The sequence below is a fragment of the Calypte anna genome, chromosome 4A (genome assembly GCF_003957555.1).
Source record: "Calypte anna isolate BGI_N300 chromosome 4A, bCalAnn1_v1.p, whole genome shotgun sequence".
Lineage (NCBI taxonomy): Eukaryota > Metazoa > Chordata > Aves > Apodiformes > Trochilidae > Calypte > Calypte anna.
In genome coordinates, this window is record NC_044248.1 from 35,910,969 (window position 1) to 35,925,976 (window position 15,008).

The 15,008-nt window shown below is 42.8% G+C and overlaps 1 protein-coding gene across 1 annotated transcript in view; it reads left to right on the plus strand.

The window, feature by feature from the left end:
- Positions 1 to 1,546: 1,546 nt before the first annotated feature.
- The window catches only part of MMRN1 (multimerin 1), a 45,991-nt gene continuing 32,529 nt past the window's right edge, over positions 1,547 to 15,008 (plus strand). The window contains exon 1 of the mRNA XM_008493768.2: positions 1,547 to 2,073. Within this exon, the coding sequence (XP_008491990.2) occupies positions 1,547 to 2,073 (527 nt within the window). The remainder of the gene's footprint in view (positions 2,074 to 15,008) is intronic.

Consider the following 15,008-nt stretch of genomic DNA (forward strand, 5'->3'; position numbering starts at 1 on the left):
CTTTTCCCCTTTATTTTCCTTTGACAAGAAACAAACTATCCCTGGTTAGTTAAACACTATCTGGAGAATGGCAGTAGAGGAGCAAAGATTCCTTATCCTTTTCCTTGACTGTATTGGTCAACCTTGCAGCTACCAAGCATCATTTTTTACATTAACATAGATTGGAAGGGGCATCCAAAGATCATCTGGTCCAAAATCAAAACAGGGCTTAGATAACCCTTGCTCAGGGTCTTGTCTAGTTGAGTTTTTAATATCTCCAGGCATTTAGATCCCTCAACTTCTCTGGGTAACCTGCTCTAGTACTTTTCTCCACTTGCAGTGTAAAAATTATCTTTATTATTTAAACTAAATAGTTATCTCCCCAGATCTCTTCTGCATGCATGGTTACCAATATTATGTTTGGGCTATTATATTAATTGTAATAATATAATACTATATATTATATATATGTGTATTATATAATGTATAGTATTAATTGTAATTAATTAAATGTAAAAGTATGCAATAATAGGGAAGAAATTTGCTCAGTGATTCTGGGTATTCCTTTCAGTCTTGTCTATGGGTGGGATTCAACTATCAGTTTTAGAGATATGGATTAGAGGTTCATAAATACAGATTTGCATGGGAACGAGGTTTCTAAACTCAGCTACAGTCAATAGGGACCTAGGATGGGATTCAGTTGCCCCTATATAACTTTTAACACCATTTGAAATGTCTTCAAGCATCCTGTTCCAGAAGGGCACGTATCTCCTGTGTCATATACTACATTTCTCAGGGCCACATAGGTGTTTGTCATACCTTAGAGAATCTGAAATCACACCAGACACCTGTAGGCAATGCTACAGAAATAGTTCATGCACAACATTGTATGAACTACAGAAATAAGACACAGCATAAATGGCCAATGATCTATAGGTAAATGTTTATATTTGAGAGCTTGTGATACAACAAGGAAGACAGCATGAACACCTTCCTTATCATCTCCCCATTTTTGGCAGTAGAGTGCTTAAACATGCAGACAAAAAGAGATGACACAGCAAGCTTTCAACTTTATGTGGTGCAATAGTTTTGCCAACTCTTTTTTCCAATAACAAGGTCACAAGTACAAACCATCCAAAGGGCAAGTGTGACAAGTCACTGCTGTTCTCTCTCCATGTACTTGTGAAAGGAAAATTACCTAATAATTTCAGGTTTTATCTCCCAGGATTACTTCACAATACATGTTTTTCCACATTTCTATTGTGCCATTAATCTTTATCCTATGCCTTCTCTAGTAAGTTCTTTTTTCCTCCCACAAAGGCTGCCAGGCTCCTGCTCTCCAAGGGGTCACAGGTTGCAGAGGAATCCACAGAAACAGGAAACCAGGCTTCCTCAGTCAGTTTTGAAACACCAAAATCTGTTTCCTTCCTACAAAAATAAAGCCTGTCAGGGCATCCTCTGGGTAGGCTCATTTTAAGAGCAGCGGCTCACGAGGAGGGAGAAGCTGCAGGATATCTTGCTTGGGAAATAAATGTGAGATAACTTGTAGCACTTACAAACCACCAGAATGAAGGAGATAACCTTTTTGCTGCTCCTATTGCACTTCCAGCGTGGCAGCATTGGATTTGATACTCCAGAAAATCCTTGGCCCCAAGGTCAGGGTAGTGAAACCCAGACAAATCACTCAGAATTGACTCCTTCTCCAGCCAGAATTGTGGGGTCACCCCCTTCTGAGATCCCAGCTGCCAAAGTGAGTGCCTCACAGGGACCTCCTTTTGCACCTTCAGGCAAGACTCTGGGAATGAAAGCAGTGATGGAAAGCTCCAATCCTACAACCTCTATCCCTGCAAGCCAGTCAAATGGACGCACTGATGGTGACCCTGATAAAGAGAAGACTGGAAAATCATCTGTCAGCAAAGAGAGATCTCTACAGAGCAATGCCATAGAGGTCCCTCTCCAGCAAGAGGTCACTACAAGCCAGAATACAGCTACAGGGATAAGATCTCTCAAGCAGACATCCCACAGCACTGGTATCACCAGCAACCAGCAGGATGCCAGCTCCAAAGCACCTGACTTCGAAACTACCAGGGGAAAGTAAGGAAAGCTGCATATATTTTATTGTCACCTGTGTACTGCTTAGGAGAGGTTATTTTTCTGATCCCAGTGAAATAGTTAGTAAAAGTTCTGGTAACTTCAGTAAAATTGTTTTTTGGAGCTTAGATAACACCATCTAGAATAAGGAGGGGACCAAATCTGCAGTATTACTCAGTCAAAATCATACATTTGTAGCAGAGTAAATACTGTAATATTTTAATTCTCAGGGCAGTTTTCTCAAAACCAACAGAAAAGTCATTATCACATATGGGCATGAATGGTTTTTTCCTTCTTTTACTGCGGATAGAAGAAATTGCAGATGTACTTTTTCATTCAGAATTTATTAAGAAGATTGTGTTTCTAAACTTCTCCACTAAATTTAAAATGCAAGCATTTAAATGTATAAAATGCATCAATGTCTAACAACTTGAAGCACTTTGTTCAGTGATTAAAACTTAGGGAAAGTGGTGTTACAGGTGAATGTACATTCAGAACTGAATAACTGGATACCTCATAGGTGGGCATAACAGACTAGATCAGCTTGCATTGCATAGTTTCATAGCTCTGGAACACTCTGTTATATTCCTTGTTCCCCAAAATCTTCAGTTCTCAATGGGAATGTTAATACTGACTTTGGAGGTGTTGCAAGGTTCACTTAATTGCTGATATATATTCAGATGTTGATAGAAAATGGAAGACACAAAGGATTGGTTTTTTTCCATAGTATTTATAGAGAGTGGGCTTTCAGAATACAGATTTCTTCTTTTGATAGAACTTGCCCAAATGTTAGCATGCAAAAGCAGGAAAAAAATCTTTTTCTCTGATTCACACAAAAGGGAATAAATCAACCCTTAGAAATACTCCCACAATTATCTTGCTGTGTCTGGTTGTGAGCTATCATTGCTTCAGCTCAAAGAAAAGATTCCCATTGACCTGAGCATCTTTTTGATCACGTATAAGTAAAATGATGCACAAAGACCCAAAGGAAATGAGTCCTTTGTATCAGACTGGAAGCTTTACTGCAATAAGGGGCTGTGTTTTCCAAATAGTTTTCCTGGCATATTCCTTCAGCTGTGAATGTCATCTGGTACAACACCAAACTACAGTGTTTGGCAGAGTGTCTGAGTTAACCTGGATTTAATGGTTTCTCTTTATATGTAAGAGCTGTTAACTTTGACTCCATTAAAACACATCTTAACACATGCTAACCTTAGAGTCTTCAGCTTTCTCAGCTTTTGTCAAGAATAGCATCCCAGTGAAATTTAATGTCAGAAAACCTCAGTGAATTGGCAGGTTATTTTTTTTTACCTTTTACATAAGCTATAAAGAAAGAAAAAATTAGTCTGGTGAACAGGACCTCTTATCTTATTTATCACACGGGATGTGATTGCAACTTCAGAGGCAAAATAAGCAAATCTTGTATTAGCTAGCACTTCATTTGTAGTCAAGGAGCAACCTGCTGTGCAACATGCATAAAGGCTTGTTTTTTCCTTTTTCCTTTCCTTTCCTTTCCTTTCCTTTCCTTTCCTTTCCTTTCCTTTCCTTTCCTTTCCTTTCCTTTCCTTTCCTTTCCTTTCCTTTCCTTTCCTTTCCTTTCCTTTCCTTTCCTTTCCTTTCCTTTCCTTTCCTTTCCTTTCCTTTCCTTTCTCCCAGTCCATTAAATAAGTCAGACATAGGGTTAGGGTTAGCATATGTTTGTTTTTTTTTGTTTTTTTTTTTTTTTTAAATAACATCATTATAGCAAATAAAGTAAAAGTAATGCTCTAAAGCTTCCAATAGAGACATACAGCTTTCTCTGAGCTTTACACATTTAATGCCTGAGCACACCATGAATGAGTCAATAGCAGAGTTCAGAGCTGTAATAAATGTACTTCCTCTGAGGAAAATCTGAAGCACAGTTTGCTTTTGGGTTTTACTTTGAGTTAAAGCAACTCTTTAGTTATAGACTGTGTTCCAAGCTGAAGTTTTGAGTGACCTTGTAGGAACTGCATGACTCTGTAGTCCTTTATGGCAACCCATGGTGCTTACTGCACAGAGACTGATGTTAAGAGGCTCCATATAGAAGGAACAATAGAAAGAGGTCAGGGAGAGACAAGAGGAAGGAAAACAAAACAAGAATGAGCATTTGTTTTTCTTATATAGTTATAACGGGGAAAAAAACCCCCAAACAACCAAGCAGTACATATATTTTGTCTCAGACTCTCCAGGGCTTTCAGAGTACCCACAAGGTACAATATGAGCCCAGTGTACAAGCTTAATTACTCAAATATCCCTTTATGAAGGTCATCTGCCTCACTGGCTAATTATAAACCTTCCCTTGCTAACTCTACTCTAGATCGTCTGAGGAAAATACTCTGTGCACATATCACATACATACTAGAACTAGATTAGAAAAATGTTATTCTGGTTCATTCTGGTTTTACAAAATTCCCTCACCTGGTGAGAATAGAGTCAGCAGGACTAAAGGTTCCAGGTTCAAGATTCTGCTGTTAATAAGGCAAAGCTTGGCTTTGAGCCTCTCTTTACCACATCCCAATGTGGTGTTTTAAGTGCTAAATATTGACCACTTCCTTATCTCCAAAAACACTGAGCTCTTCTTTATTCTTCACTGGAATTAAATTGCAATGAAATCCTGTTCTTTCACAGTACAGTGGAACAATTTTATTGTTCATCTTAGAACAGGTACAGATGAACACACTTTATAGTTTCTGTAGCTCTCTGCTCTCAGGCTGTTTCAGAAGAGTGGTTTCTCTGATGAGGTATCCCCTCTTCTGGGAAAGCCTACACCCGAGCTTTCAGAAGGACAAGATAATTTTTGTAAGAAGCAAATCTGGAATATTTTGACATAAAGAAAAATTTATTTCTTCACTCCTAGTAAATAATATGACTTAAGCTCAGAAATTTAATGTTTATACCTCTACATATGCATCTTTTTTATTTTACTTCTGCCTGTCTCCAAATGTTCTTGTTAACTATATCAATGAATAAAGAAATGCTGGAAAATCAGAGCTGTTCTTCAACAGCAGAGAGGTTTTCCAAAGCTCAGTGCCATTTAATGTGAGCACAAATCTGTTTTCAGGGAAGACAATTGATGGTACATTCTTTTCAGATGAGATCCAGTGAGATACATCTTTTTTTTTTCAACCTGTGGAGAAAGGGAATTGCAGTGTGAAGCAGCTTAAATAACAGTGGTGTTAAGGAGCAAGTCTGGGTCTGAGTGCTGTTACTGGCACACTCATCCTTCCATTCTGAACACAGTTTATTTAATTACTAGGCAAAGCAGCTCCTCAATACATGAGATATTCGCTCAGGCTGTAAATTAACCACACTATCTCCACATTGTTGGATGGTTCTACATAACTCTTTTCTCACAGTATGTGTATATTACACCTTATCCAATTATCAGGAATCCACTGAGGGTCTTGATAGACTTTCCCTGCCATTGCCTTGGGTAGCATTCGGGTGACAGTATTTTATTGCAAAGCACTGAAAGGTTTAATAAAGCCAGCACCAGGGACAGATTTGCTCAGTTGTCACATGTGGTAGGAGTACTGAAATATTTCATTTTGCATTTCTCCCTGGAAATTACTTTTGCCTGTATGAGCTTGGTAGAATTTCTACTGTACTGACAAATTACAATCACTCGTTAAGCTCAGCAGATGGTTCAAATACACAAGACGTGTAGAAACCTGATTTCACTGCCCAGTTAGTGCAAGGTTCGCATGTCACTTTTGATCATGTCACTTTTTAAAGGAGTAAACAGAACAATCCTGGAATCAGTTTCTTAAGACTTCGCATCACTGTGCATTTACAATAAATAAAGTCACACATGACTTAGGTTTCTGCTTCACTTTCTGTATTCACTGTGACCTCGAAGGAGGAATCTCTTACACTGGTGCTTAGGCCACCTTGGTGGCTAAATGTCAGAAGATGTCTGACAAGCAGTGCTTGCTGTGTCCTCACAATATTGTATTCAAGTCACAGCCTTTGCCAGGAGCCCCTCTTCTCCAGCAGCACCTTGTATGTACTCCTGATGCTTGGCTGTAAACCCAAATCTCATTTTCCTACACATGCTGAATGCAGTGTTACTCCCAGTGCAGTCCTAAAGACCAAACTAAAACGTTTACCCAAGTACAGGAATTCACAACTTTATTGCTATTTCAGTATAAATGGGGCAATGGACACAGTTATGCTGCTCCATAATGGTGCACGTGACATAGTACCAAGAAAATGTAATGCAGCAAAGAGAATTTTAACAGAAGTATTTAGAGATTAGTGCTGTCTTCTTCTGGGCACAGAAGAAAAACAGTTGGTAGGTGGCTGAGGCTGCTGGTGTGAAGTACCAAAACACCACAAGGCATTGTGCAGATTAGGTACTATAGCACACTGTACAGCTGTACTGATATAGGGCACACAGTCTGTGATTCATAGAATTTTTTTGTTATATCAGTGCTATTATACCCCATGCACTGATGAAATCTTCTCCACTGCTGATGTCCCATGAAAAGAATGAATTACAGTATCTGTTCCAACATGGTGTCCAGTTTTAAGTGGTTCCAGGATCTGGGTGGAAGAGTCACTGTGGGGCATGGTTTACCCAGGTTGCACTGCCTCCCAGAGAGACCCTGTGTGATGTTTTGTCTTTCCTGGAGAGAAGAAATAGTAAACACATGTCTGTAAAATTCTGAAGTGTAGGTGATTAGATAATAATTCCAGAAAATAGACAAAATTCAGGAAATAACAAAAGCCAAAGTTGCAGTTTTCTAAGAAAAACTTTCAGCAGTGATGGCAAGGCAGGGTCATGACAAGCTGTTTTCAGAAAACAGCACTGGGAAAAATAATGTCCCATCTCTACCTAGGTTGCTTTTGAGACACTCACAAGTTACTTATAAAAGTCCCTACCATTTTTTCCTCTTAGCTTCCTCAGGGTCTGGTTATTTAGTTTTTCTCTGATCAAATTCAGGTAAGGCACTGTTATAGCAGATGATTTGTGAAATTTAAAAATTAATATAATAAAGGTTTCCATTCTTCTCATTACACAAACCACTGCATTAATATTCATGCTTATCTTTCCTCTTGCTTTATGACTCATCTGTCATGGGAAAGGTGAAGATTATGAACAGACTGTTTTCCATCCCTATCAATCTCTCTTCACCCCACTGCAGAGATTAGGATTAGGATAACACACTGGACACAAATTAGCATCTACCTTTCAGGCACTGCAAACTTTTGACTATTTGCAGTATTTCATTTAAAGTACACCAGAAACACCGGGTCAAATCTGCACAGAAAACATGTATTCTTATAAATCTGAATATCACTAACGTTTTTGAAAACTGACACTGACTCCTAGAATACACATGGCAAGCAAAAGAACAACAGCAAGGTGTTTTCCAAAGGTATTACCTCACTGTTGCCAGTGAGAGACTGCAAGTGTTTCAAAAGACATTTTTTCTGCCAAATCCTTAAACATCAATTCTGTAATTCTCTCTTGGTTAGTAACAGCATAAGTCAGGAGGAAAAGCCTGGGGAAAAAATCCCCTTGAATTTCATGGACTTTGGATCAGATCCTTTTTGTCCTGAGCCCTCTAAGAAATCAATCAGTGGCAGAACAAAGACACAACTCTGCATGAGTAAGTGGCAAATCAAGTACAAAGCAACTGGCAAGGCATTTAACCATTTAATGAAGATAAAAAAGAAAAGAGAAGCTGTCCAGAAAAACTACATAGTTATATAAACAAATTAAAGAACAACATTCACTTGTGGAATTGGCAGGGACCTTCTTTTCTAACATTTTAATTTTTTCACTTACAAAGGCTTATGTGTCTGTGTGTGTCAGTATTTTTCTAAGTGCATTATTGACATCCTGCAGTCTCCTTTTCTGTAGACTAGAAAAGGGCTAACAAACCAGTGAAAACCAGTACCACTGGAGGTTATCTGAGAAGCAGTGACAGTGAGCTAGAAGTAGCTTAATGAATTTTGTATTCTGGGTCAATTAGATGGTGGAAAATAAATTTATATGCCACAGGGAAAAACTCAGAATTCAGACCCTTTTAAAGAGTAGTTTATCTGGGTTTTCAAATGTGTTTTACTGGAAGTTTCTCAAAGTAGATCAATGGGTATCTTCTAAAAACTCTAACTTCTATATTTGACAAAGTTTGATTATTTTGAAGGGCTCTGAAGACAGAGAGGGAGGGTAGGTCTGGAAGAGCTGATCTGGTTCACAGCAAGACAGCTTTTGAAATGCTGAAATAGATGAGCAAAGCACTAGATAACCGGAAATTGTGAATTAATTTTTGCAGCAATAGGTAGTACACACAGTTTTTCACAACAGTAAATAAAAACTTGGATGGGACAAAGAGGCTATTCACAGTTCCAAGGCTTCAGCACTGTGCATACAAAAAAAGGAAATGAATGATGAGACCAGAATTTGTGTTTTGTAATAGGCAGGACAAAATGTCAGGACCCTGAATCCTGAAAGAAAAACATTAAACCAATGCTATGGCACCCTGACCACACACCCCAGATACCTCATTGTCAACAAGTCATCTGTTTCTCAGGCTTAAAAACATATTTTGCCATCATATACTCTATTATATTACATATCAAATGCACTTTTCAGAGGTTCACCAGATTTTCCATTTCAGTCAGCATGTAAAACAGATTTCCTAGTAGGATTTGTTTATAGTAAGTCCCTGGTGAGCAGTGAATTTTTATTGAAGTTACAGTTAGTAGATTCATACATTTCAGAACAAAGGAAGCTGAGCAGTGAACTTAAAAATATTAAACAATTTTTATTCTGTTTATAATTTCTGTTTGAACTAGAACTTACAATTTCAAAAGGTGTCTGGTGTTCATATAAAGGCACAAAATTTATCAGTAGTATCAAAAAGCTGAGAGCTCTCTGTAGTCACCTAGTGGAATTGAAAGGAAGTTGCTAAAACCAAAACCTGGTCTCATGCAGTAGCAAAAGAAAAAGAAAAAGCAGCCAGGGTTCTTTTATTCCAATAGAGTGTGTCAATCCACGTTATCTCTCATCATCATCCAAACCTGGCAGGATGTTTTAAGCAAAGTGAAAACATATCACAGCAATGTATTTTTATAAATCCAAAATTCAGAATCTGTATTCTGATTCTCATACAAAAGTCTTTCAGTTTGGGAAAGATCCTATCTTAAAAGAGAGAGAAAAACTGATTTCTTCCTCACCATGTTGTTATACGTCTTTATATATGAATGCATGTAACCTACTGTATTCAGAAGAACAACCATACCACCCAAAGGAGATATATATATAAATATAAATAAGTGAAGGTTGTAGATTTTCAGAATTAATCAGATTGGAAGGTTCCTAGAGGGGTCTCCAGTCTGACCTTCTGCTCCCAGCAGGGCCTGGTGTCATGATATGAGACCAGGTTCCTCAGGGCTTGATCCAGACAGGTACTGAGCTCCACACTCAGGGCTGGTGATTGCACAATCTCCCTGGGCCCTGCTCCAGTGCTGAGGTGTCCTCATGGGGTTTCTCATATTCAGTCTAAATCTCTTCTTTCAGTTTGGGCCCATTGTCTCTTGTCCTCCTGCCATATAGTGCTGGGAAGAGCCTAGATCCAGCTTCTCTATAGCTGCCCTGTAGGGACTGTGAGGGATGTTCTTGGGTGCCCTCAAAGCCCTCCTTTTCTCAGCCTGAACAAGTCCCACTCCCTCAGCCCCACCTCACAAGGCACCTACTGGCTCCAGATGCCTGTAGCATCTTTCTCTCCCCCCCTTTGGCATGTTGTAAAGGACAATAAAAAATGAAAAAAGGTGTAGAATCAAGGCTGGTGCTTCATAAACTATTCTGTGAAAAACTGATAAACTTCATACAATGTGAATGAGGCAGAACGGCCAAGCTGTGCACAGACTTTAACAGTGTTTCCAGATCTGGATCCTTTTGTATTCCTTCAGCAACACAATAATCTCATTTCCACGATTCAGTGATGTTCAGCTCCACTGATTCAATAGCATTTCTATTAAAAGCCAGGTAATCTAATTTACTCACAGTTAAAACTAACTAGTTTTCAGATATAATATGAAAAGGGCAGAACAAAATCTATACCCCTTGTGGCCCAGCTGCCACCAGTGTTCTGCGGTTTGGCTTTAGGATCATTTACGAGGATTTGAGGTAACAAAGCAAATGGAAGTGGTTGTGAACAGGTACACCCCATACTCTGAAGCTGGCAATTTATGTGAGGGGCCGTTTGGGTTTTTTCTTGGAAATGCACCCAAAGAACATTTTACAGTGGAAAAGTGCTGTGGAAAGTTAGTCTCACGAATTTCCCCTCACCCTAAGGAAATACTGATTTTTTGATACCAGTGTAAATTTCGCTTTGCTTTTCTGCAACATCAGGTATCACAGCTTCAAGAGGACTGGTTCAAATCCTGCAGCAGTTAAATGGAAACATCTCCACTGACTGCGTAGGTGTTCAGAGCAAACTCATCTCAGAATCATAGAATCGTTTGGGCTGCAAAAGACCTCTGAGCCCCTGAAGTCCTGCTGTTAACCTGGTACTGTTACAAGTCCACCCTAAAAGCAATCACTCCTTCTTTGGAGTTAAACACATTGGGTTTTCTCCTTTTCCTGCCCTCCGACAGACCGACAGACAGACAGACAGACACACGCACACACACACAGACACGGCCATCGCAGGACCCCGGCGCCTTCACCGCCACGGCCACCTTCCCGCCTGTGCGGGACACGGCCGCCCCCTGCCGGTCCTGCCCGGCAGTGCAGTGCCGCGCCCCGCCTCACACCGCCTCACACCGCCCCTCCCTGCCTTACACCGCCCCACGCTGCTTCATGGAATCATAGAATCATAGAATAGAATCATAGAATTGGCTGGGTTGGAAGGGACCTCTGAGATCATCAAGTCCAACCCTTGATCCACTACCGCTGTGGTTCCCAGATCATGGCACTGAGTGCCGCATCCAGTCTCTTTTTAAATATCTCCAAGGACGGAGAATCCACTACTTCCCTGGGCAGCCCATTCCAATGCCTGATCGCCCTCTCTGTAGAGAAATTCTTTCTAATATCCAACCGAAACCTGCCCTGGCACAACTTGAGACCGTGCCCTCTTGTCTTGCTGAGAGTTGCCTGGGAAAAGAGACCAACCCCCCCCTGGCTCCAACCTCCTTTCAGGGAGTTGTAGAGAGTGATGAGGTCTCCCCTGAGCCTCCTCTTCTCCAGGCTGAACAGCCCCAGCTCCCTCAGCCTCTCCTCATAGGGTCTGTGCTCAAGTCCCTTCACCAGCCCAGTTGCCCTCCTTTGGACCTGTTCCAGGACCTCGATATCCTTCCTGAACTGAGGGGCCACAGGACTCAAGCTGTGGCCTCACCAGCACTGAGTACAGGGGCAGAATCCCTTCCCTGGACCTGCTGGCCACGCTGTTCCTGATCCAGGCCAGGATCCCATTGGCCTTCTTGGCCACCTGGGCACACTGCTGGCTCATGTTCAGCTTCCTGTCAATCCAGACTCCCAGGTCCCTTTCTGTCTGGCTGCTCTCAGCCACTCTGTGCCCAGCCTGTAGCGCTGCATGGGGTTGTTGTGGCCAAAGTGCAGGACCCAGCACTTGGCCTTGTTGAACCTCATCCTGCTGGAATCAGCCCAACTCTCCAGTCTGTCCAGGTCCCTCTGCAGAGCCCTCCTGCCTTCCAGCTGATCGACACTTCCCCCCAGCTTAGTGTCGTCTGCGAATTTGCTGATGATGGACTCAATCCCCTCATCTAAATCATCAATAAAGATATTGAACAGAACCGGGCCCAATACTGATCCCTGGGGGACACCACTAGTGACCGGCTGCCAACTGGATGCAGCCCCATTCACCACCACTCTCTGGGCCCGGCCCTCCAGCCAGTTCCTAACCCAGCACAGGGTGCTCCTGTCGAAGCTGCGGGCTGACAGCTTTTTCAGGAGAATGCTGGGGGAGACGGTGTCAAAGGCCTTGCTGAAGTCCAGGTAGACCACATCCACAGCCTTCCCCTCATCCACCAGTCGGGTCACTTGATCATAAAAGGAGATCAGGTTGGTCAGACAGGACCTGCCCTTCCTAAACCCGTGCTGGCTGGGTCTAATCCCTTGCCCATCCTGTAGGTGCTGTGTGATTGCACTGAGGATGATCTGTTCCATGACCCTGCCAGGCACTGAGGTCAGGCTGATGGGCCTGGAGTTTCCCGGGTCCTCCTTCCGGCCCTTTGTGGATTGGCGTGACATTCGCCAACTTCCAATCATCTGGGATGTCCCCAGTGAGCCAGGACTCTTGGTAGAAGATATAGAGAGGCTTGGCGAGCTCTTCTGCCAGCTCCCTCATCACCCTTGGGTGGATCCCATCCGGTCCCATAGACTTGTGGGGATGCAAGCAGCTCAATAGGTCACTGTTTCCTTCTGGATTACAGGGGGGCTTTTCAGATTCTTGTTTCTTTCTACAAGATCCAGAAGCCAGCTGTCCTCAGGACAACCTGTCTAACTGTTGAAAACTGAGGCAAAGGTGTTAAACACCTCAGCCTTTTCTTCATCTTTGATAACTATATTCCTTCCCGTGTCCAGTAGAGAATGGAGGTTTTCCCTGCCCCTCCTTTTGCTACTGATGTATCTGTAGAAGGACTTTGTTATCCTTCACAGAGGTGGCGAGATTCAGTTCAAGTTGTGCCTTTGTCTCTCTAATTTTCTTTCTACACAACCTAACTATATTCCTAAATTCTTCCTGAGTAGTTAGTCCTTTTTTCCACGATTGGTAGGCTCTCTTCTCATTTTTCACACTGCCTCACACCACCCCACAACGTCCCTCCACACCTCACACCGCCTCACATTTCCTCATACCGCCTCACACCATCTCACACTGCCTCACACCACCCCACACCACCTCACACCACCTCACACCCCCCCACACTTCCTCATACCGCTTCACACTGCCTCACAGTGCCCCTCCCCGCCTCACACGGCCTCACACCTCCCCACCCCACACTGCCTCACACCGCCCCACACTGCCCCACACTGCCTCACACCTCCCCACACCACCCCACACTGCCTCACACTGCTTCACACCGCCTCACACTGCCCCACACTGCCTCACATTGCTTCACACTGCCTCACACTGCTTCACACCACCTCATGCTGGCCCTCCCCACCTCACACCACCTCACACTGCCTCACATCACCTCACACCCCCTCGCACCACCTCGCACCACCCCTCTGTTGCTGCCCCAGGGCAGAGGTGTTCTATGGCTTCCCTCCTGAGTGTGGTTTTGAGAGGTCAGAGTCTAAGCCCAGCTTCGGCAGGCAGATGGCGGTACCTGCCACATGGTGTTGGCATCCCCAGGGGAGTCAACGGGGAGGGATTGCCCCCCAGCACTTCTCCCGGTGGGGACGGGCAGCTCAGGAAGGGTACCCGGGCTGCCACCACAGAAGTGGGAAAGCAGAGCCTAAACTCTGCTAATTGATTGCAGATCATTAGGCGAGGGTTTTGAGAGTGTTGTCGAGATGCCAGTGCAGCAGTGGTGAGTGTCGGGGCTCCTGCTTTTTGCCTCCTGACTCGGGAGCAAGGGATGGTTGTGAGGACGTGTGCCCATACAGCGCCTTCATAGAATCATAGAATTCAGCCAGGTTGGGGCATTTTTCATTGTATGAGCTCAAGTCCAGCTTCTGAAATCTCCACAGGAAATTACAAAACCGTATTTGCTGCTTATGAAAAGAGGAATGATTAAGTATTCTTGTGACATTGCCTACTATTCATCTCCTAACTGTGCTTCTCAGGGCAGGCTTCCTGAGGCTGCATAGTTTGATTATGGAGACAAGGAATTTGGGTTTTTTTTGCTTGGCATGATATCCTCTTGAAGCTGCAAGCTCACACCATATATATATATATATATGTATATATACTGTCATATGAAGGATGATGTTAGCCACTTAGAATGAGTCAGCCGAACCAAGAGAGGGAAACACTGTAGCAATCTGTTTCAAGTGTTGGTAAACAAGCTTTTTCCCAAGTGAGGGAAACATCTATTATTGGTGCATACTTACAGAGACAAGGCACTGGCTTCTTGCCCTGGGACAGGATATTCTGGACAGACTTTGCTTACAGGCCTAGGAACTACTTCTGTTTCACAGTTATCTCCAGGCCACATCCTTTTTACTTTTGTGCCAGTGGTGGAAATGAAAAATTCTTCATGGGAGTGTTTTCTCTCTGGAAAAAGAAACAGGACTTGGTACAAGCAGAAGAGAAGGCTGAGAGAGTAGTAACACAAGATCTGAATAAACTGCACAGCACATGCCAGACACCAAAAGCTGAAGGCAGGCTCAAAGGCACTGTCTGGGTCCCACCAACTCCCTGCTGCTTGTAGGTGCTTTGCTGCAACTGTGTGGGCAGGCTCCATGGCCCATTAGCTGCTCAGGTCTTTGAATTTCCAATGGCTGTAAAACCCAGAGGACTCAGGCCTGCCAAGGCTGCAGTGTAGACATCCCTATTGGTTGCAAAATAAACAAATGCTGCTCTTTGTACAATACCCTGCTTGTCAGGTAGGGTCAAGCCGCATTTGATACAGAATTGGGGGAGCAGTGTTTTGATTAGAGCTGGAAATACTGCTGCAAATGTCACAAGCAAAGAGGCTGATTCAAAGGCCTGAGGACTTGGAGATCCTCTCCCACACCTTGCTGCCAGTGAGTTTTCCTGGCAGATATATGCAAGAGGAGGATGAAATCTGTCACATGGGCTTTATGCCAATAGGGGACTTACTGTGCTCTGTCTAGGCTGGATTCCTGTTGTATGTTGCAAGGATTTTGTTTTGTTTTTAAATACAGCTTTCCTGATTGAAATCAAGCTCAATGCAGCTCTCAACAAAATCTGCATGTTAGAAGCCTGTGTGGTTGATTTGGAATGTATTATTCCATGGAGGGTGGAGAGGATTTT